Source organism: Symphalangus syndactylus, chromosome 17 (genome assembly GCF_028878055.3).
Source record: "Symphalangus syndactylus isolate Jambi chromosome 17, NHGRI_mSymSyn1-v2.1_pri, whole genome shotgun sequence".
Taxonomy (NCBI): domain Eukaryota; kingdom Metazoa; phylum Chordata; class Mammalia; order Primates; family Hylobatidae; genus Symphalangus; species Symphalangus syndactylus.
The window spans coordinates 12,224,531-12,248,009 of record NC_072439.2 but is presented as its reverse complement, the minus strand read 5'-3'; the positions used below and the strand labels follow the sequence as shown (position 1 = coordinate 12,248,009).

Here is a 23,479-nt window from a genome sequence, read left to right as displayed (position 1 = left end):
TACCCTATGGCTCAAAAGAAGAAGGGATTTGCCCAAGCTCATGCTTTAAGTTCAACAGCACAAAAATGGGCCGGGCATATTGGCTCACACCTGTCATCCCAGCACTTTGGGAGGCCAAGGCGGGTGGATCACCTGAGGTCAGGAGTTCGAGACCAGCCTGGCCAACATGGCAAAACCCTGTCTCCACTAAAAATACAAAAACTAGCCGGGCGTGGTGGCGCATGCTTGTAATCCCAGCTACTCAGGAGGCTGAGGCAGGAGAATCGCTTGAACCTGGGAGTCGGAGGTTGCAGTGAGCTGAGATTGTGCCATTGCACTCCAGCCTGGGCGACAGAGTGAGCCCTCATCTCCAAAAAACAAACAAACAAAAAAACCCACCAACACAAAAATGGGTAATTTCAGGACACACAGTCTGTGGCTCTATCCCGAATCCGATCCATGCTGATTTTTAATATGATCAGCTTCCAGCTCTGCCCAGGTCTCTCCAGGGCCGGGGTGGGGGGGGGCGGCTGTTGCAATTCCCTGCTGCACCCCAGCCTCAGGGCAGGTCAGGGGAGTGGCGACAGGGTGCAAGTCCACGGGGAGTGAGATTTCTCAAGAGCTCCGGGCAAACCGGCCCTTCCACATTTGCTGGGTGCAGGATGTTCCAGCCACCTTGTCTTTCCAGCAGCTGTGTTTATATTTGGCAGTTGCCACAGGTCCCTAGAAGAGGGTCCTCTTCCTGCCTGCCAGACTCTGGAACCCCTGTTTCCTGGCACAGGAACCTGGGGGCCAGGCCTGGTGCAGAGATGAGAGTGTCCCTCTGAGAATTCCAAGAGAGGTCACTGGGGTTCAGAGAGGGAAGGCAACTTTCCCAAGGCCACACAGCTTGGTAGAGCCAGGGCAGATTTCTGGCCTACCACCTTCCAGAGTTCCCTCCTCTGTGGGAGCTGTGGTCTCACTTCCTTCAAATGCGATGGGGCTCACATCTGGCGGAAGGCTCCCGCCCCGTGGGGCCTCTCCTAGTCACAAAGCATTCTGGGATGCTAATAAAATTAAAGCCCTTTTGGAAACACCCCTCTATTTACTTTTTTTTTTTTTTTTTTTTTTGAGACTATTCTCCTGCCTCAGCCTCCTGAGCAGCTGGGACTACAGGCACCCGCCACCGTGCCTGGCTAATTTTTTTGTATTTTTTTTTTTTTTTTGGTGGAGATGGGGTTTCACCATGTTAGCCAGGATGGTCTCGATCTCCTTACCTCGTGATCTGCCCGCCTCAGCCTCCCAAAGTGCTGGGATTACAGGTGTGAGCCACCGAGCCTGGCCTTTTTTTTTTTTAAGACAGAGTCTCACTCTGTCACCCAGGCTGGAGTGCAGTGGCGCGATCTCGGCTCACTGCAACCTCCACCTCATGGGTTCAAGCGATTCTCATGCCTCAGCCTCCCGAGTAGCTAGAATTACAGGAACCCGCTACCATGCCTGGCTCATTTTTTTTTATTTTTAGCTGACACGGGGTTTCACCATGTTGTCCAGGCTGGTCTTGAACTCCTGACCTCAAAGGACCCACCCGCCTCAACCTCCCAAAGTGCTGGGATTACAGGTGTGAGCCACCAGGCCCAGCATATTTTCATTCAGTACCATTTATTTCCTGGGGCCTTCAGTCAGCTGGGTTCAAACTCTTTGCATTTTGCCTAAGGGAACCACTCTGAGCTGCAGGATTTCTCCTGATAAAGGAGTTCCATAAAGGCCTAAATTTTTCCCCCAGGGGACACCTGTCCAAGTCTGGGGACATTTGTGCTTGTCATGACTGTGGGCGTGCAGGGGGTGGGGGGTGGGTTCCTGGCATGGAGTGGGTGGAGACCAGGGATGCTGCTCAGCACGCTGCAGTGCCCAGGACGGCCCCACCCCAGAGAAGGGTCCAGCCAGAGGGAAAGGGCCTGTACTGGAGTGAGTGAAACTTCCCAGTGTAGATCAGGTCTCTTGAGGATTTTATGAACTTCGGAGTTCAGCCAGCTTTGCAGACTGGGGCCCTAGGCTGTCTCTGTTTACTGACACCACTGTCAATTTTGTCACAGTTTTGGGTCTTTGTCTGCCCAGCCATCTGCTCAGCAAACGTTTAGGCCACACCTCCTCTCCTCCTCCCAGTGGAGACAGACCGGCGGGCGGGGGCACGGCTCCAGAGGGGCGATGCCTCCAGGCAGGAACCCAGGCCACCTTCCTGGAGGGATGCACGACACCAAAACTCCCTCTGCACCCCCAGATGAGGGCCGGGGGGAGTGGTGCCGTCTGAGTGAGACACAGCATTGGGCTGACCTCAGGGTCCCGGTTCTGATACTGTCTCACAGTCACAGGTGACGTTGCCCTGGAGGGGACCGGGAGAGGGTACGTGGGGCTCCCTGGACTGTTTGCAACTGCCTGAGTCCATAATTATTTCAAAATAAAAAGTTAAGATAGGGCCGGGCACGGGGGCTTACACTTGTAATCCCAGCACTTTGGGAGGCTGAGGCGGGTGGATCACAAGGTCAGGAGTTTGAGACCAGCCTGACCAACATGGTGAAACCCCGTCTCTACTAAAAATACAAAAATTAGCTGAGCGTGGTGGCGCACGCCTTTAGTCCCAGCTACTCAGGAGGCTGAGGCAGGAGAATCGCTTGAACCCAGGAGGCGGAGGTTGCAGTGAGCCGAGATGGCGCCACCGCACTCCAGCCGGGGCGACAGAGCGAGACTCCGTCAAAAAAAAAACAAAAGAGGCAGAGCACTTGCTTTCATTGTAACTTTTCACTCTTACACATAACACAATTATAAACGCCTTTCTATATGTAGCTTTTTATTTCTTTTCATTGTTTTCCCTCGGGATAACTGCCCGAGCAAGGGGTTAGAGGGCGGCCGCTCCCTGGGGGTCCCTGTGATCCCACCCCCCTCCCTGCCGGTGCTGCCAGCTCCTCTCCTGCGGTTTTGTTCAGCCCTTGTGTGCACTGGAGCCTCGTGTCTAATCAGCTCAGGTCTGCTCTGTTTCGGGGCTGGTCACCCTCCCTTGAGCGACCACAGATTTCCACTATGTCCTTGGGTGGGGGGTACACTCATCCTTCTTGACTTTCAGGCGCGAGTGGGATTTTTCTGCACGAGGCGGGCTTAGACTCGGGTGTGGCTATCAGCCTTTTGCTAGGAGGCCAGCGCGGGGCCGGGCAGCGTCCCTCTTCAGTTTTATTTTTGGAGAGCCTCGCCTGGCTCCTTGCCTGCCTGAAGGGGCCTGTGCACCGAGGCAGAGCCCGACCCTCAGGACGGTGCCTCGGGGACTGTGTGCACCTTTGACCACCTGGCCCTGCCCCCGGAGCTGCCTGCTCCCGCCCCTCCCACAGCTTCCCGGGGGCCCCGAGGCAAGCGCATTCAGGTCGGGGTGCTGGCACCCGTGCGCCTCTGCAGGGAGGCAGCTGGGAGGGGCGTTCCTGGCTGACTCAGCGCGTGGCCAGTTCTGCTGCTGTTGGCTCAGTCCTCTGCTGGAGGCATGGCTGCTCCTGAGTCAGTGCCGGCTGGTGACACCACCGAGACGGGGACTTAGGGAGGCGACTGCATGGGTGATGCAATCTGTGTCTGAGTCTCGGCATCTCAGCACAAACATACACATGCACACCCGTGCACACACACACACGCATGTACACATGCAGACACACATGTACACACCCACGCACACACATATCAACACCTACAGTGACATATACACATGCCCACACACATGCACACACCCATAGTGACATGCATACCCACACACGTGTGCGCACAATATGCAGTGCCATGTCCACACACGTGCACATACACACGTGCACACTGACATGCATGCCCACACACATGCACATATGCAAATGCACCTATGCACACACTCATACACAGGCGCACACACATGTAGATATGTACATGCACTCATATAGACACAGATGCACATGTACACACCTGTTCATGTACACACATGCACAGATGCACAGACTCACATGCATGCTGACATGCACACCCATGCATACGCATGTACACGTACACACACATGCAGATATGTGTACACACATGCACGCATATATGCCCACTCATGCATGCCAGTATACACACATGCACACGCAAGGTACACATACATACACATGTGCACACTGACATGCACACCACGTGTACACACACATACGTGTACAGTCACATGCACATCATTGACATACATGCAAATAAACAGACACACATGCCCACACACTCACACACTCACACACACACACAGCGCAGCTCTCTCTGGCCTTTCTGGCAAGCCTGGGTTATTACCCAGCCGAAAGGGAGCATCTTGCAGGGAATTTCGCCCAAAACAGAAAAGCCAGCAGGGCTCAGGGCCTGATGCTCACATGGAAATTGCGGGGGGTGGCTGCCCAGGGCAGCAGGGACCCAGGGTCTGGGTAGACACTCCTGAGTGTGGATGCTAAATAGGACCCCCGGCCTTCCAAGGAAAACAGGAGGTGGGGCCAGCCCGTTTGTTCTCTGTGCGCGCGTATTTTTAGCACTGAGTAATTTAGGTATTTTTAAGCCCAACCAAGGGCGGTTTTCCCTGAGTTGGATGTTTTGTGGCTGCTTTGAAGCTCTCTGGAATCAGAGCCCTCTGAGCGGCCACACGTGGGCTCTGCCTCCAGAGCAGACAGATTGGGCCTTCTTTGCCCCCAAAAAGTGGGGGCGGGACGTCTGCTGGAAACCAAGGAGGCTGGGTGGTGTCAAAGGGATTTTTTTTTTTTAATTGATCCTTTTATTGAGATCGCCGTGGAGTCACATCCAGTGCTAACAAAGAATGTAGAGGAATTCTGTGTGTCATTCCCCGGCCGTCCCTGGTGGTAACATTTGGTAAAGCTATGGGCAAGATCGCAGCCAGACAGTCACACACCCACCAGCCTCACTCAGGTTCTGCAGTATTCAGTACTGTGCCCGCTGGTGAGTGAGTGTGTGAGGCTCTCTGTGAGTTTATCACTCATGTAGGCTTGTGGATTCATCACCGTAGTTGAGGCACTAACAGGGATCATTCATGTTGCCCTTTTATTTACGTATTTATTCAGAGATGGGGTCTCACTAAGTTGCCCAGTCTGGCCTCAACCTCCCAGGCTCAAGTGATCCTCCCACGTCAGCCTCCCAAGTAGCTGGGAGCAAAGGAGTGTGCAACCCATGCCCAGCTAATTTTTTAATTTTTTGTAGAGAGGGGGTCTTGCTATGTTGCCTAGGCTGGCCTCAAACTCCTGGACTCAAGTGATCCTCCCATCTCAGCCTCCCAAAGTGCTGGGATTACAGGCAAGAGCCACCGGGCCTGGCTGTGTTGCCCTTTTATACAGAGACCTATCTCCCTCCCAGTCCCTGCCCCTCCTCCCGATCCCTGGCAGCCGATAATCTGTTTTCCATTTCTAAAATTTCGTCCTTGGGCTGGGCATGGTGGCTCATGCCTGTAATCCCAGCACTTTGGGAAGCCGAGATAGGCAGATCACTTGAGGCCGGGAGTTTCAGACCAGCCTGGCCAACATGGTAAAACCACGTCTCTACCAAAAATACGAAGATTAGCCAGGCATGGTGGCGCATGCACCTGTAATCCCAGCTACTCAGAAGGCCAAAGTGGGAGTATGGCTGGAGCTGGAGAAGCGGAGGTTGCAGTGAGCTGAGATCGCACCACTGCACTCCAGCCTGGGCAACAGAGCGAGACTCTTGTCTAAAAAAATCCTCTTAAACACATTACACAAACAGAAGCATATGCTACACATCCCAGGCCCTGGAGATTCCCCTGCGGTGTGGTATGCGTGGACGGTCCTTCCCTTCTTATCACTAAGTAGGCATTTTTTGAAAACTCTGGAATCTGCCTCGGCTTCTCTGCGGCTGCCTGGCTCTGCAAAACAGACAGCGATGCCATGAGTTATGACAGAGACAGGGTGCGGCTTAATTAGCTGCCCACAGACGCCCAGCTGGGACTGCGGCTACCCAGGACTCTTGAACCTGGCCCCTGCCCCTGCCACCCCCATCAGCACCAATCCCCCTGCTGGGTCCTACTAAGCAGGTTTCTCTAGGCTGGACACTGCCGACACGTGGGGCTGGATCGTTCCCTGGAGCGGGGCCGTCCTGGGCACTGCAGGGTGCTGAGCAGCATCCCTGGCCTTCACCCACTCCCTGCCAGGAGTACCCCCAAGTCATGACAGCCACGAATGTCCCAGACATCACCCAGTGCTCCATGGAGGGCAGAGTCACCCCGAGATGAGATCTTTGGGGATTCCACGGACCCCCAAGAGACTCTGCGTCCTGTGATCGTCTGCCCTGTTGAGGTCCTGGGTTGTTCCAGGAGAATTCAAGAAGCAACAGCCTGGGCTCCTGACTGGTTCAAGATGAAGGACACGGAGGAGAGTCCAGGCAAAGTGGTTCACGTCTGTCATCCCAGCACTTTGGGAGGCTGAGGCGGGTGGATCACCTGAGGTCAGGAGTTCAAGACCAGCCTGGCCAACATGGTGAAACCGTCTCTACTAAAAATACAAAAATTAGCCGGGTGTGATACCGCACCTGTAGTCCCAGCTACTCAGGAGGCTGAGGCAGGAGAATCACTTGAACCTGGGAAGCGGAGGTTGCCGTGAGCCGAGATCGCGCCACTGCACTCCAGCCTGGGCGACAGAGCAAGACTCCGTCTCAAAAAAAAAAAAAAAAAAAAAAAGACACGGAGGGGGTCAGTCATGGGGGTTCTGCTGTGATCCCTGCTCTGACCCGGGGTCTCCCCTGGGTACTACGGACATCAGTGTCGGATCCTTCCCTGGTGTGGGGCCGTCCTGGGCACTGCAGGGAGCTGAGCAACGTCCCTGGCCTCCACCCAACCAACTCCATGCCAGGAGCTCCCCCCACAGCCACAGATGTCCCCAGACATCACCCAGTGTCCCCTGGAGGGCAAGAACCCCTGTCACAGACTGAGGCAGGCCCCCAGGGAGCCTCTGTGGGTCCTCCCTTCTCCAGAGGGCCTTTGCCCTTTTTTTTTTTTTTTTTGAGACGGAGTCTTGCTCTGTCGCCCAGGCTGGAGTGTAGTGGCGCGATCTCGGCTCACTGCAAGCTCCACCTCCCGGGTTCACGTCATTCTCCTGCCTCAGCCTCCAGAGTAGCTGGGACTACAGGCACCCGCCATCACGCCCGGCTAATTTTTTTTGTTTTTTTTTTTTTTTTTTTAGTAGAGACGGGGTTTCACCGTGTTAGCCAGGATGGTCTCAATCTCCTGACCCTGTGATCCGCCCGCCTTAGCCTCCCAAAGTGCTGGGATTACAGGCGTGAGCCACCGCGCCCGGCCCTGCCTTTGCCCTTTCATTCCCTCATTCTGCAAACTCTCACAGAGGATTGTGATGGCTGACCGTGTGCCAGGCTCTATGCTGAGAGTTAAACGAGTGCCAGCTCTGTGTACACGGAGGCCCCTGGTCCCCACTCAGAGGCGAAGTGGCCGTGCCTGGAGTTGGGAAGGTTGAGCCAAGGCCGCTGCCCCTGCTGCCACCCGGAGGCCTGACCTGAACTTTGACCCACACCCCTCTGCTTCCCCCACAGCTCTCTGGACAACGAGGCCCAGAGCTAATGGCAGACAATGTCAGCCACTAACAACATAGCCCAGGCCCGGAAGCTGGTGGAACAGCTACGCATTGAAGCTGGGATTGAGCGTATCAAGGTGAGCCCAGCAGGCGCCAGGAAGAGGAGGGGAGGGACCCACAGATGTCCTGCAAATGATGGATAGGAGGCTCGGCCAGAGGGCAGACGCTTGCACCCCAACTGTGCCTCTTGCTGTGTGACCTTGGGACCCTCCCTTAACCTCTCTGAGCCTCCGTTTCCTTGGCAGAAAGAGGCAGCTGATCTAACACCCATCTCCTGCCTTCCTGCAGCAATGTAATGTGCTTTGTGAACACACTGGGGCCCCGTGGAGACGGTCATCGTGACAGAGCACTTTGTCGTCCTCATCTGCATTGCTCTGTGCTGCTCCTTGGCTGTGATGGATGCAAATTAAACTGAGAGACACAGTCCCAGGCGGGAGGAGATGGCATGTCCTGTCTACTTTTTTCACTTCTGTGTTGTTTGAAGGATGTTTGTTTGTTTGAGACAGAGTCTTGCTCTGTCGCCCAGGCTGGAGTGCCGTGGCGCGATCTCGGCTCACTGCAACCTCCGCTTCCCGGGTTCAAGCGATTCTCCTGCCTCAGCCTCCCAAGTAGCTGGCATTACAGGCATGCACCACCACACCCGGCTAATTTTTTGTATGTTTAGTAGAGACGGTGTTTCACCATGTTGGCCAGGCTGGTCTTGAACTCCTGACCTCAGGTGATCCGCCCGCCTTGGCCTCCCAAAGTGCTGGGATTCCAGGCGTGAGCCACCATGCCAGGCCCGTTTGAAGTTTTTTTACAAGGATCACACTTGAGGCTGTGCCTGATCGACAGAGATTTATTTTAAGGCAATTTCTGAAATCTGCAGGGCAGGCCAGCAGGCTGGAGACCCAGGGAAGAGTTGGTGCTGCAGCTGGAACCCCCAGGCCACCTGGAGGCAGAGTTCCCTCCTCCCGAGAGGACCCCAGGCTTTTTCTCTTAAGCCCTTCAACTGATTAGATGAGGCCCACCTGCATTACAGATGGTCACCTGCTGTGCTTGAAGTCTACGGATTTAAATGTGAATCACATCAGAAAAAAAAAAAAAACTTCTGTATGCCAGGCACAGTGGCTTACACCTGTAATCCCAGCACTTTGGAAGGCCGAGGCAGGAGGATCACTTGAGGTCAGGCGTTCAAGTCCAGCCTGGGCAACAACATAGTAAGACCCCATCTCTACAAAATAAAAAACAGGCTGAGCGCAGTGGCTCACACTTATAATCCCAGCACTTTGGGAAGCTGAGGTGGGCAGATCACCTGAGGTCAGGGGTTTGAGACCAGCCTGGCCAACATGGTGAAACCCCATCTCTCCTAAAAATACAAAAATAATTACCCGGGTATGGTGGTGCATGCCTGTAATCCCAGCTATTTGGGAGGCTGAGGCAGGAGAATCGCTTGAACCTGGAGGTGGAGGTTGCAGTGAGCCGAGATCGTGCCATTGTACTCCAGCCTGGGCAACAGAGTGAGACTCTATCTCAAAAACAAAAAAAAAAAAGAAAAGAAAAAACAACCTTCACACCAAAATCTAGAAAAACATTTAACCGGCCAGGCACGGTGACTCACGCCTGTAATTGCAGCACTTTGGGAGGCTGAAGTGGGCAGATCACAAGGTCAGGAGTTCGAGACCAGCCTGGCCAATATGGTGAAACCCCGTCTCTACTAAAATTACAAAAAAATTAGCCAGGCGTGGTGGCAGGCACCTATAGTCCCAGCTACTTGGGAGGCTGAGTCAGGAGAATATCTTGAACCTGGGAGGCAGAGGTTGCAGTGAGCTGAGGTTGCGCCACTGCCCTCCAGCCTGGGCGACAGGGTGAGACTCCGCCTCAAAAAAAAAAAAAAAAATTTTAACCAAACCCTGGGGCACCATGGCCCGCCCTAGTGCACCCATAAAATCAGCCATCACCCCACGTATCCACTCAGAACTCAGCTCTCCAGCACCTGTCACCAGCTTGTCATTATCGGCCACGGGAATTTATTAGGAAGGGGTGCCCAGCCCTTGCTTTGCTCCCAGCGGGGGGTGGACAGACTCATCCCTGCTGGCCAGGTGGCACAGGAGTCAGAAACGGTTCTGATCGGCTGGTGAGCCTCCCTCCAGCGCAGCTCTGAGCCCTCCCAGACCCCACCACGCTGCCGCCGGCCGGAATCCAGCCAGGAGGGGAGGGGTCTGCCTCCCACGAGGTGTCTGAATGTTCCAGAAATCTGACTGCGGAGGACAGACCTGAGCATTCAAAGCATTCCTTGGGGCTGAAGAAAGAGAAAGCCCTGGTTGAAGTGGTTTTCCTTTTACCAGTGGGTGCCAGCCCCCCCAGCCCGGGCGGAGGGCGGTGACTCATCCTGCCCCGTTTGATGTTGAGGAGGGGCCCCCACCGCCCCTTTGAATGTCGGGCCTCGGGGGAGCCAGGATTTGACCCGTCCCCGAGCCCAGTCCCGCCTGAGGTTTTATATCCCCAGCTCCAACACGGCGACCAGAACCACAGAACCTCAATGGCGACGATCTTGGGGCTCACCAGCCCAGCACAGTGGGCATGGGGGGTGGTGCCAAGGTGGCCACGTGCTGGAGCCACAGTGCCAGCTATTTTAGGGTCTGGAGGCTATTTCTGTCGTCCAGGAGGGCCGCTTCCCAAACAGAAGTCAAAGCAGGCCAGGTCCGAGTTATCACAGGCCGCGGCCGGCGGGCTCACTCTGTGGGCATGAGTGTCCCCCGGCTGCCCAGCTGGGCAAGACCCCAAAGCTGTCCCACAGGCTCCTGGGCATTTGAGGGGCCTAGGTCCCAGATATCCTTGGGGTCCAAAGGAGGACGGAGGATCTGGGATGCAGAGGTACTGGCCGGGCGAGGCGGCTCATGCCTGTAACCCCAGCGCTTTCAGAGGTCTAGGCGAGAGGATGGCCTGAGCCTAGGAGTTTGAGACCAGCCTGGGCAACATAGTGAGACCCTCGTCTGTACAAGAAAATTATTCTAAAAATTATGGCCAGGCCGGGCACGGTGGCTCATGCCTGTAATCCCAGCACTTTGGGAGGCCGAGGTGGGTGGGCCACCTGAGGTCAGGAGTTTGAGACCAGCCTGGCCAACATGGTGAAACCCCGTCTCTACTAAAAATACAAAAATTACCCTGGCGTGGTGGCATGTGCCTGTGGTCCCAGCCACTTTGGGAGGCTGAGGTGGGAGAATTGCTTGGACCCAGGGGGCGGAGGTTGCAGTGAGCCGAGCTCATGCCGCTGCACTCCAGCCTGGCTGACAGAGTGAGACTCTGTCTCAAAAAAATAAATAGCCGGGCATGGTGGCTCATGCCTGTAATCTTAGCACTTTGGGAGGCCGAGGCGGGCAGATCACGAGGTCAGGAGATCAAGACCATCCTGGCTAACATGGTGAAACCCCGTCTCTACTAAAAATACAAAAAAATTAGCCGGGCATGGTAGCGGGCGCCTGTAGTCCCAGCTACTCGGGAGGCTGAGGCAGGAGAATGGCGTGAACCCGGGAGGCGGAGCTTGCAGTGAGCCGAGATCGCGCCACTGTACTCCAGCCTGGGAGACAGAGCGAGACTCCGTCTAAATAAATAAATAAATACATACATAAATACATAAATAAATAAATAAATATTATGGCCAGGTGTTGTGGCTCACTCCTGTAGTCCCAGCCACTCGGGTAGTCCCAGCCGAGGCGAGAGAATCACTTTAGCCCAGAAGATGGAGGCTGCATTGAGCTATGATAGCACCACTGCATTCCAGCCTGGGGGACAGGGTGAGACCCTGTCTCAAAAACAGATAACAAAGGCACCTCCGTGAAGCGACACTGCAATCCCTCTTGGATCATCCCCTCGCCTCTGCCACATCTAATCCTCCCCGTGATCACCCTCTCGCCTTCCAGAAGAGAAAGCCAGGAGAGAAAGGTCGCTGAGTCCCACAGAGACACAGTTACCGGTTACGGCATGAGATCCTGGGCCAGACGGACGTGTCCCCGTTAAGCCTGACCCAGGACACCCGACACCCCAGCCCCAGCCCTGCTGGGGTGAGCTAAGCGGGGAGTGGCAGCGGCACCCCCAAAGGCATGGCCAGGAGAGACGGGCATGTGGCGTGTGGCCTGGGGCGGGCTGGCAGCAGCCCAGGGCTGGGGGTCCCTCCTGTGACCGGAAGCATCAGCCCCTCAGAGGGTCGGAGTCATCAGGGGGTTCAGGCTGCAAGACAAAGATGGAGACGGACTTATCCTCACTGGGCCCAGCTCCCTGGCCGGGTGTCACTGTGAAACCTCCCTCGAGCTCATCAAATGTGCAGGCAGCATTTTCCTATCAGGACCTTCCTTCCTTGGGGTGAGAATGAGGTCTTGGGCTCCGAAAGCGGGGTCAATCTGTCCCTGACCCTTTGTGTTCAAAATCTGGCAACGCTTGCTGAAGGAAGCTCAGCCTTTTCTTTTTAAAAAAAATCTTTTTTAGGCCAGGTGCCGTGGCTCACGCCTGTAATCCCAGCACTTTGAGAGGCTGAGGCAGGTGGATCACTTGAAGTCAGGAGTTTGAGACCATCCTGGCCAATGTGGTGAAACCTGTTTCTACTAAAAATACAAAAATTAGCTGGATGTGGTGGCGGGCACCTGTAGTCCCAGCTACTTGGGAGGCTGAGGCAGGAGAATTGCTTGAACCCGGGGAGCAAGAGATTGCAGTGAGCTGAGATCACACCACTGCACTTTTCTTAATTTTGAGAAAGGACACACATAAATTAATTAATTTATTTATTTATTTATTTATTTATCTTAATTGAGACAGGGTCTCGCTCCATCTCCCAGGCTGGAGTGCAATGGCGTAATCTTGACTCACTGCAGCCTCAACCTCCCAGGCTGAAGCAATCCTCCAGCCTCAGCCCCCCAGTTAGCGGGGACTACAGACGCCCACATCACTATGCCCGGCTCATTTTTGTATTTTTTGTAGAGATAGGGCCTCACTGTCTTGCCTAGGCTGGTCTCAAACTCCTGGGCTCAAGTGATCCTCCCACCTCAGCCTCCCAACGTGTTGGGATTACAGGTGTGAGCCACTGCACCTGGCCAAGACACATCTAAAATTTACCACTAGTGATATTTAATATAGTCACAATGCTGTGCGCCCAATCACGTTTATTCCAGGACATTCCATCACCCCAAAAGGAAGCCCTGTGCCCCATCAGCCATCACTCCCCAGCCCCTCCCCAGCCCCGGCACCCACAGATCCCCTTCCTGTCTCTGTGGATAGGCCTGTCCTGGACATTTCATAGAAACGGGATCACACGGCCGGGCGCGGTGGCTCACACCTGTAATCCCAGCACTTTGGGAGGCTGAGGCAGGCGGTTCGCGAGGTCAGGAGTTCAAGACCAGCCTGATCAACATGGTGAAACCCTGTCTCTACTAAAAATACAAAAATTAGCTGGGTGTGGTGGCGCATGCCTGTAATCCCAAGTACTTGGGAGGCTGAGGCAGGAGAATCACTTGAACCCGCGACGTGGAGGTTGCAGTGAGCCGAGATCATGCCACTGCACTCCAGCCTGGGCAACAAATAGAGACTCCATCTCAAAAAAAAAAAAAGGAAAGAAATGGGATCACACACCGTGTGGCCTTCTGTGTCTGGCATCTCTCACTGAGCGTGAGGCCCTTAGATGCATCCACACTGTGGCCTATGTCAGAGCCTCGCTCCTTTTCATGGCTGAGTAATATTCCAGTGTGTGGATGGGCTGCACTGTTTGCCCACGCCCCCATCCATGGGCTCCTGAGCTGTTTCTGCCTGTGGCTGTTGGGAATGGTGCTGCTGTGAACCCGGGTGTGCCAGCCTCTTCTTATATCTCCCCTCTCTCCTCCTTGTGCCCAAACACAGGTCTCCAAAGCGGCGTCTGACCTCATGAGCTACTGTGAGCAACACGCCCGGAACGACCCCCTGCTGGTCGGAGTCCCTGCCTCTGAGAACCCCTTTAAGGACAAGAAACCTTGTATTATTTTATAACTGTGTTCTCATATGTTTTCTCTCTCTCTCTCTCTCTCTCTCTCTGTCTCAGGCAGGACATCATTCATTAATTAGCTCAAACAAAACATCTCAAGTCCCCAAAACCTTTAATTCGAAAAGAAATCCCCCCTCCCCCCCTAAAAAAAGGCGTTCCCACCGCCCGGATGGGGTAGAATGGACCTTGTAGGTGTAGATGGATCTTCAGGTCCAACCCCATGGCCCCCTCAGTTTGGGCCAAAAGGGATGGAGGCTTTACGGCCACTTCCCGTTCGGAATAACTGAAATCCCCCAGCGATGGGGTAACAATTTTTTAAAATTCTCAATTGCCATTTGGACTCTGGACCGGCGCCAAGGGGGAAAGGGAGGTGACTTCGCCCGGTGGCAATAGTTCCGGGAGAGTTGGTCATTGGTAAAGACTTCACATTCCTAGGGTCACTGGAAGGCTTTGTGTTGTTTTAAGTAGAGGTAAAATTGAGGTGTGGGGGTGGGGAGGTGACGTCATGAAGTCTTTTGGAAATATCTCTCCATTTAAAAAATTGTTACTCCATACGGCTAAACTCGGATTGTGATGGTTGAACCCGTCGCTAAACTGCACCATCATGCAATAAATGCACGATGGAGTGTGGGGGTTGGGAGGGGGCTTTGTCTATGAAAAGTTGCCAAGTATGACTCCCCTGCGTGATGTTCGCCATGGGTCCTTTCTGCAGGGTCCCCTCTGTGCCAGGAACGGGTTTTCAGGACTTGCCCCAGGGGAGCCGACACCGGCCCGGCCCATCATGTTTTTGGATTTTTTTCTTTTTCTTTTTTTTTTTTTTTTTTTTTTTTTGAGACGGAGTCTCGCTCTGTCACCCAGGCTGGAGTGCAGTGGCGCGATCTCGGCTCACTGCAAGCTCCGCCTCCCGGATTCACGCCATTCTCCTGCCTCAGCCTCTCCGAGTAGCTGGGACTACAGGCGCCCGCCACCACGCCCGGCTAATTTTTTGTATTTTTAGTAGAGACGGGGTTTCACCGTGGTCTCGATTTCCTGACCTCGTGATCCGCCTGCCTCGGCCTCCCAAAGTGCTTCTTTTTCTTTTTTTGAGACAGAGTTTCGTTCTTGTTGCCCAGACTGGAGTGCAGTGGCGTGATCTCAACTCACCGCAACCTCCGCCTCCCCGGTTCAAGCGATTCTCCTGCCTCAGCCTCCCGAGTAGCTGAGACTACAGGCGTGCGCCACCACGCCCCGCTAATTTTTGTATTTTTAGTAGAGACGGGGTTTCACCGTATTGGCCAGGTCGCTCTCAAACTCCTGACCTCGTGATCCGCCCACCTCGGCCTCCCAAAGTGCTGGGATTACAGGCGTCAGCCACCGCGCCCAGCGTGTTTTAAGCACGAGGCATCCGTGTGGCTGGGAGAGGCTTTGACCGTCCTTGGCTCTTCCAGGTTGTCCTACCCTCTGACGTCCACCAGAGACATTTTTCAAACAGAAATGCAGGCTGGGGAACCGCGGCAGGGCGGGTGGGGCTACCCTGTGCTGCTGTGTGTACAAAATTGTTCCATGACCTTGGAGTGACTTTGAAGGACTCTGGGAGGTGAGACGTTGTCCCGGAGATCGAAACATCCGCTCAAAACGTTACCCTGTTGCTCGAACCCGATCTTTTTGCTTTTCCACCCCGTGCAACCCAGGACGGCTGTCTGAGGCCCAGAGATGCCTTAGACGCAGGATGGGCCACTCCTTCCAGCGGCAAGTGGAAATCGAAGATGTCATGGGGTCGGGGGGAGGCTTCTGAAAGATGACTGTGTCCTCCTCTGCGGCACGGACGGGAGCAGGTGCAGCCACATCCTCCAGGGCCTGCCGGCATCACCTGTGGCCACACCTGAGATGGGTCCTGAGCAGCCGGGACCCCACGCAGCCCTGATCGCAGGAGGCCTGGCCGCCCCGACCCCCTCCACGGGGCTGGCCTAGAAGCAAGTAGTAGAAAAAAGCTAGCCTAGTCCTGTCCCTCCGGCCCCAGTGGAGACGGGCATCTAAGAACCCGTGCCGAGAGGGTTCCTGGACGGCTGCCCGGGTCCTCCGTGCAGGCCCATGAGGCAGGCATCCCTGCTCAGTTCACTTCCTGGGGTGACCGCCAGGGTTCCCACCTCGCCAAAGCTAGAGGGCTCCGTGCGTGTGCAGGTGTGGGGGGAGTGACCTCCACTCCTCAACCTCGGGCAGCTCCCACAGGCCACAGCCGGGCTCCTCACCCCAGGCACCCAGCTCTCTACGGCAGGTCCGGGAGGGCTGGGGCTTCGGGGAGCCCTCCCCACCAAACCCGCTGTTGGCCCAGGAGAGCCCCTGAGGCTCCTGGAGACTGCAGCCTCCTGTGGTTGGGCTGGGAGCTGGCGGGGTTTGGGGTGTGGGCGTCCCCACCACCCATAGCAGGAATGGCAGGAAGGGACAAAAGCCTGTTCCAGGGACCCTGGGAGGACCCCAGGCACGGAAACCCTGCCTGCCTCCACCCTTTCCAACGAGCCATGTTGGTAACTGGGAACAAACACACCCCACCCCGTTTTTCCTTAAAAGAGGCCTTAATCCCCGAACTCCCGCTGCCAGGGCACAGGGAGGAGGGGGCACAGCTGTGCCAAGCCCGGCCCCACTGGTGTGTCCTCACGATGTGACCCCAGAAATGCCAGCGGGGAACAGAGGCCGCTGCAGAGACACAGCCCCAGGCAGCCGGGCCTCCTAGGCTGGTGGAGACGGTGGGGTTAAACCCCGGCTTCCAGGGACACTTAGCTCCAAAGGCCCTAAAGCCACGTCCTCCCGCCCCACAGACGGGATCCTGCACAGAAGTCAGAGAGCCTGGGGTCTGCGCGTTCTAGGTAAACTGAGGCTCGGGGAGGGGAAGGACAGGCTGGCCTCTCCTTCACCGTCCACAGGGCCTTGGGTTCCCTGAGCTGTCCAGACCCCACCATCTCCAGGACCCCAGGGAGGTGGCCATTACCAGAAGCCTGTGAGTTTCTTTCTAGCTTGGGGGGATAAAAAAAATTCTCCACTTTTTTTTCTTTTAGAGTAGACCTCAGTGACCACACTGCAGAAAATACCTTTGCAGATGCAGCACCCGAGAGCACACACCAACCGCCTCGTGTTCTTTTCTGCCGGGAATCCCTGGGGTGAACGAATGTTTTCTGGGCGTTTCCAGGAGCGTGCGTGCACCTCCAGATGGGGAGCTGGGGGCGGGGGTAGCAGCAGCAGCTCTAGCCTTGGGGAGACGAGCCTCTCTCAGCCACCCCACGGGACAAGAGAGTTAAGGACACTTACCCCCACCCACGCACACACAGAAGGCAGCGTCAAGTGGGAGAGAGAAGGCCCTTTCTCCTTCTGTAGCCTGGGTCTCCAATGGGCCTTCCCCGGTGCTGAGCAAGACACCAGTTGCCGGGTGGAGGGCCACAGCGGGCCAGCCCCGACCCTGTCGTGACCCACCTGGGCACCTTCCCAGACCAGCTCCGCCCCCCCTGCCCTCCTGTCTCCAGGAAGGAGGCAGAACATGCACCCCTCTCCCACCCTCCCCAGGGGTAACCCCAGGCCAAGCACAGATAGCTCAGCTGTGACCTCTGGCCTCTGGGGACATATACGGGGCGGCTGGGCCAGGGCGGAAGGTGCTCCTCTTTCCCTCCTTCTGCGTGCTAACTTTGACCGGCGGGCCACCGTGTCCGAGGCGCAATGCTAGGCCTCCAGGCCACGCATCCATCTCCAAGTTAACAGCCCCTGTCCTGCCCAAGCTCTGGGGCAGGTAGGAGACGGCCATCACACACCTGCCCGTGCGTGAGTGACCCGGGAGGGGGCTTCCGGGCACAGGTGGAGCCACCACGCCTTTCCTCAAGGGGTCACTTATTAAAAAGTCCACGGCCTGAGGCCCGGCCCTCTGCACAGAAGCCATATGCCGGCCAGCCGCGCCTCCTCCTCTGTCCACGGAACCATTGCCAATCTAATCTTTCTAAAGACCTGTCTCCTGTTTCCAGCCGCCGCCTGTGGTTCTAGCAGGTTCTATGCCATCTGCATTGGGTTGTCTGGTTGTTTTTATTTCTGACTTTTTTAAAATTCCAGGTGTGCCGCACCCACTTTCTCGCAGTGTTTTAATATTGTGTGGAGTTGTTGATACAACGTGAATTCATACACAATAAAAAGCGTCACTCTCCCTTTTCTCCTGGCTCTGGGCTGTTCCTTCTCTCCCTGGCCCGGGGCTTGCTGGGGAGGGAGCTCTTAGCATAGAAGCAGATGCCCCAGGCTTGGCTCCAGGCATGGGGACCCGCGGCCGCACACCATCCCATCACCCTCCCTTCACCGGACCAGGGGAGAGGTAACAGGAGGGGACCCCGAGAGGCAGCACCACAAACCAGGAATGTTCAGCTTTCGGATTTGTACTTAGAACATCTAGGAGGGGCCGGGCGCAGTGGCTCAGGCCTGGAATCCCAGCACTTTGGAAGCCCGAGGCAGGCAGATCACCTGAGGTCAGGAGTTCGAGACCAGCCTGGTCAACACGGTGAAACCACGTCTCTACTAAAACTACAAAAATCAGCTGGGTGTGATGGCACATGATTATAATCCCAGCTCCTCAAGAGGATGAGGCAGGAGAATTGCTTGAACCCAAGAGGCAAAGGCTGCAGTGAACCAAGATCACGCCACTGCACTCCAGCCTGGGCAACAGATCAAGACTCTGTCTCAAAAAAAAAAAAAAAACCCCTGGCGCAGTGGCTCACACCTGTAATCCCAGCACTTTGGAAGGCTGAGGAGGGCGGATCATGAGGTTAGGTGTTCAAGACCAGCCTGGCCAACATGGTGAAACCTTGTCTCTACTAAAAATACAAAAAAAAAAAAATTAGCTGGGCGTGGTTGTGGGCTCCTGCAGTCCCAGCTACTTGGGAGGCTGAGGCAGGATAATGACTTGAACCCAGGAGGTGGAGGTTGCAGTGAGCCAAGATTGCGCCACTGCACTCCAGCCTGGGCAACAGAGTGAGACTCTGTCTCAAAAAACAAAAAGAAAAAGAAAAGAAAATCTAGGAGGAAGGCCAGGCTCAATAGCTCACGCCTGTAATCCCAGCACTTTGGGAGGCTGAGGTGGACAGATCATCTAAGGTCAGGAGTTCGAGACTAGCCTGGGCAACACAGTGAAACCCCATCTCTACTAAAAATACAAAAATTAGCTGAGTGTGGTGGCGGGTGCCTGTAATCCCAGCTGCTTGGGAGGCTGAGGCAGGAGAGTTGCTTGAATCCAGGAGGCAGAGGTTGCAGTGAGCCGAGATCGAGCCACTGCACTCCAGCCTGGGCAACAAAAGTGAGACTCTGTCTCAAAACAAAACAAAAAAAAAAGATTAAGAAAAGCTTTTGGGCTCTATGCTGGCAGCAACACAGGAGGATACAAGCTGTCACATGCTGCCAAAGGACCTCTAAGCGGGTACACTCTTCCTAGAAAGTGCTTTGGCGGCTGGGCACAGTGGCTCATGCCTGTAATCCCAGCACTTTGGGAGGCCGAGGCGGGCGGATCACCTGAGGTTGGGAGTTCAAGACTAGCCTGACCAACATGGAGAAACCCTGTTTCTACTAAAAATACAAAAAAATTAGCCGGGCGTGGTGGCCCATGCTTGTAATCCCAGCTACTCAGGAGGCTGAGGCAGGAAAATCACTTGAACTCAGGAGGCGGAGGTTGCAGTGAGCCAAGGTGGTGCCATTACACTCCAGCCTGGGCAACAAGAGCAAAACTCCGTCTCAAAAAAAAAAAAAAAAAAGAAGTTACATAAAATCATACAGGATTCGAAAGTCATCCTTGGCTAGGCACTGTGGCTCATGCCTGTAATCCCAGCACTTTGGAAGACTGAGGTGGGCGGATCACCTGAGGTCAGAAGTTGGAGACTAGCCTGGCCAACATGGTGAAACCCCGTTTCCACTAAAAATAGAAAAATTAGCTGGGTATGGTGGCATGCACCTGTAGTCCCACCTACTCAGGAGGCTGAGGCAGGAGAATCGTTTGAACCTGGGAGGTGGAGTTTGTAGTGAGCTGAGATCATGCCACTGCACTCCAGCCTGGGCAACAGAGCGAGACTCTTGTCAAAAAAAACAAACAAAAAACACACACACACAAAGCACATGGAAGATGCTTAAATAACAGCCATTGAAAAACCTACATGCGGCCAGGCGCGGTGGCTCACGCCTGTAATCCCAGCACTTTGGGAGGCCGAGGCGGGCAGATCACGAGGTCAGGAGATCGAGACCATCCTAGCTAACACGGTGAAACGCCGTCTCTATTAAAAATACAAAAATTAGCTGGGCGTGGTGGCGCATGCCTATAATCCCAGCTACTTGGGAGGCTGAGGCAGGAGAATGGCATGAACCTGGGAGGTGGAGCTTGCATTGAGCCTAGATCGTGCCACTGCACTCCAGCCTGAGCGACAGAGCGAGACTCCGTCTCAAAAAAAAAAAAAGTAAAACAAAACCTACGTGCAAAATTGCACACATTACTATCAACTGTGGGTTTTTTTTAATGCACAGAAAAAAAGACGTGGAAAATAAGCCAAAAAGGTTTACCACTTCTTTCCCTGGTCCCCAAAACAAAATATAATCATTACAGAAGTTATATAAAATAATACAGTATTTTAAAGTCATCCTTAGACCGAGCACAGTGGCTCACGCCTGTAATCCCAGCACTTTGGGAGGCTGAGGCAGGTGGATCACCTGAGGTCAGGAGTTCGAGACCAGCCTGGCCAACATGGAAAAACCCCATCTCTACTGAAAATACAAAAATTAGCCGGGTGTGGTGGCGATGCCAGTAGTCCCAGCTACTCCGGAGCCTGAGGCAGGAGAATCACTTGAACCCAGGAGGCGGAGCTTGCAGTGAGCCGAGATCGCACCACTGCACTCCAGCCTGGGCAACAGAGCGAGACTCCGTCTCAAAAAAAAAAAAAAAATTTTTTTTAAGTCATCCTTAATTTACCTTTTTTTATTTGCAAGTTAAAAAAAAGAATATATCCAGCCGTGCACCGTGGCTCACGCCTGTAATCCCAGCACATTGGAAGTCCAAGGCAGGTGGATCACTTGAGGTCAGGAGTTCAAGACCAGCCTGGCCAACATGGAGAAACTTTGTCTCTACTAAAAAAAAAAAAAAAAAAAAAAAAATTAGCTGGACATGGTGGTGTATACCTGTAATCCCAGCTAGTCAGGAGGCTGAGGCAGGAGAATCGCTTGAACCCGGGAGGCTGCAGTGAGCTGAGGTCGCACCACTGCACTCCAGCTTGGGCAACAGAGCGATACTCTGTCTCAAAAAAAAAAAAAAGAGGCCGGGCGCAGTGGCTCACGCCTGTAATCCCAGCAGTTTGGGAGGCTGAGGCAGGTGGATCATGAGGTCAGGAGATCGGGACCATCCTGGCTAACACGGTGCAACCCCGTCTGTACTAAAAATACAAAAAATTAGCCAGGTGCGGTGGCGGGCGCCTGTAGTTCCAGCTACTCGGGAGGCTGAGGCAGGAGAATGGCATGAACCTGGCAGGCAGAGCTTGCAGTGAGCCGAGATCGCACCACTGCACTCCAGCCTGGGCAACAAAGCGAGACTCAGTCAAAAAAGAAAAAGAGAAAGAAAGAAAAGAGAAAGAAAGGGAGAGGGGGAGGGAGGGAGGGGAGAGAGAGAAAGAAAGAAAAGAGGGAGAGAGGGAGGGATAGAGGGAGGGAGAGAGAGAGGGAGGGGAGGGGAGGGGAGGGAAAGGGAGGGGAGGGAAGATCCCTCCACACCCTTCCTCAGACCCATTCTCAGCACCTGTAGCCACCATTTGTTCACAGCTGAGGCAAATCCTTCAAACTTCTAGGCATGCACAAACGTTGGCATCAGAAGAAAGTAGTGACAGTAAGTAGCATTAATGGTTCATTTCCTCAGATTGTGTCATCTGATCCTCCCGGAAACGCTGTGAGGTAAGGGCTATGGTTGTACGCGTTGATTGTGCAGATGAATAAACATGGACTCACAGAAGGTAAGCAGCTCCCTTGAGTCCACAGCTAGAAAGTGGTACGGCCAGAACTGGGCAGAATTTTCAGCCAGACGGTAGGGCTCCTGCACACCTGCCCAAGACCGTCTTCTGTAGTGGAGATTGGCACTATTTCATACCAACACTTGCCATTTGTTTTTCTTTTTTTTTTTTTTTTGAGACGGAGTCTCACTCTGTCGCCCAGGCTGGAGCTGGAGTGCAGTGGCGCGATCTCGGCTCACTGCGAGCTCCGCCTTCCGGGTTCACGCCATTCTCCTGCCTCAGCCTCCCCAGTAGCTGGGACTACAGGCACCCGCCACTGCGCCCAGCTAATTTTTTGTATTTTTAGTAGAGACGGGGTTTCACCATGGTCTCAATCTCCTGAACTTGTGATCCGCCCGCCTCGGCCTCCCAAAGTGCTGGGATTACAGGCGTGAGCCACCGCGCCCGGCCCACTATTTGTTTTTCAAAACTGGACTCACTCAACACAGACTGCTCTGATGCTAGCTTAGCTTTTTTTTTTTTTTTTTTTCATTTAAGTTCCTATGACCGACAGCTTGCTAAGTCATTGCATTTTTATGAAGGAAAACAAAAAAAGATAAAAAAATAATAATTTTTTAAAAATCAGTGCATTTTAACAACTCCAGAGTAATTTGATTTACATGCTTAGCCGGACGCGGTGGCTCACGCCTGAAATCCCAGCACTTTGAGAGGTCGAGGCCGGAGGATCACCTGAGGTCAGGAGTTCAAGGCCAGCCTGGTCAACATGGTGAAACCCCATCTCTACTAAAAATACCAAAATAAAAAATAAAAATTAGCCAGGCATGGTGGCAGGCACCTGTAATACCAGCTACTCAGGAGGCTGAGGCGGGCAATGAACCTGGGGGGCAGAGGTTGCAGTGAGCCAAGTTTGTGCTACTGCACTCCAGCCTGGGCAACAGAGCGAGACTCTATCTCAAAAAAAAAAAATTATATACTATTGATGGACAATTAGATTATTTCTGAGTTTTGCTACTTTTACACACTATCTTTCAATAAAGTGCCTTATGAACATGTTTATTTCTTTCTTTTTTTTGAGACAGTTTTTCTCTTGCCACCCGGGCTGGAGTGCAATGGCTTGTTCCCGGCTCACTGCAACCTCCGCCTCCCGGATTCAAGCGATTCTCCTGCCTCAGCCTCCCGAGTAGCTGGGATTACAGGCATGCACCACCACACCTGGCTAATTTTGTATTGTTAGTAAAGACGGGAATTTCACTATGTTAGTCAGGCTGGTCTCGAACTCCCGACCTCAGGTGATCCGCCTGCCTCAGCCTCCCAAAGTGCTGGGATTACAGGCATGAGCCACCGTACCCAGCCTACATATTAATTTCTGTACACACACTTGTATGTGTGTGTGCATTCCAGCATATGTGTGTACCTGTCCCTAGAATTATGAGACATTTGTATTTCCTCATATGTAAAATGCCTAGTCATACTTTTCTTTTCTTTTCTTTTCTTTTTTTTTCTTTTTGAGACAGGGCCTGCTGGCTCTGTCGCCCAGGCTGGAGTCCAGTGGTGCTATCATAGCTCACTGTAGCCTTGATCTCTCAAATTCAAGCAATCCTCCCACCTCAGCCTCCCAAGTAGCTGGGACTACATGGAAGCACCACTACACTCAGCTAATTTTTAAAAATTTTTTAAAAATGAGTTCTCGCTGTGTTACCCAGGCTGGTCTCCAACTCCTGGGCTCAAGTGATCCTCCTATCTTGGCTTCCTAAAGTGCTGGGATTACAGGTGTGTGCCACTGCACCCGGCCTGTTTATTTCCTAATTAAATCACTTGCCTATTTCTTTGGGGTTAAAGACACTTTTTACGCAGGCTTGTTAATTCTGATCTGTTACAAGTGTTGCAAATTTTTTCTCCTAGACTATCATTTAGATTTTTATCTCTGGCACACGAAACTCATCAAC

General features: G+C 53.9%; 2 protein-coding genes across 2 annotated transcripts in view; both read left to right on the top strand.

Annotated features, from left to right (window-relative positions):
- Positions 1 to 17,725, top strand: part of GNG7 (G protein subunit gamma 7) — a 185,336-nt gene extending 167,611 nt beyond the window's left edge. The window contains exons 4-5 of the mRNA XM_055250252.2: positions 7,534 to 7,651; positions 13,440 to 17,725. Of these exons, the coding sequence (XP_055106227.1) occupies positions 7,571 to 7,651; positions 13,440 to 13,565 (207 nt within the window). The 5' untranslated portion in view covers positions 7,534 to 7,570 and the 3' untranslated portion in view covers positions 13,566 to 17,725. The remainder of the gene's footprint in view (positions 1 to 7,533; positions 7,652 to 13,439) is intronic.
- Positions 16,608 to 17,725, top strand: LOC134733010 (uncharacterized; the record flags this gene model as incomplete). The annotated part of the gene is given in 3 exon segments (XM_063620683.1): positions 16,608 to 16,752; positions 16,755 to 16,979; positions 16,982 to 17,725. Coding segments are annotated over 3 exon segments (489 nt in total), but the record flags the coding sequence as incomplete, so codon positions are not given.
- Positions 17,726 to 23,479: the final 5,754 nt, after the last annotated feature.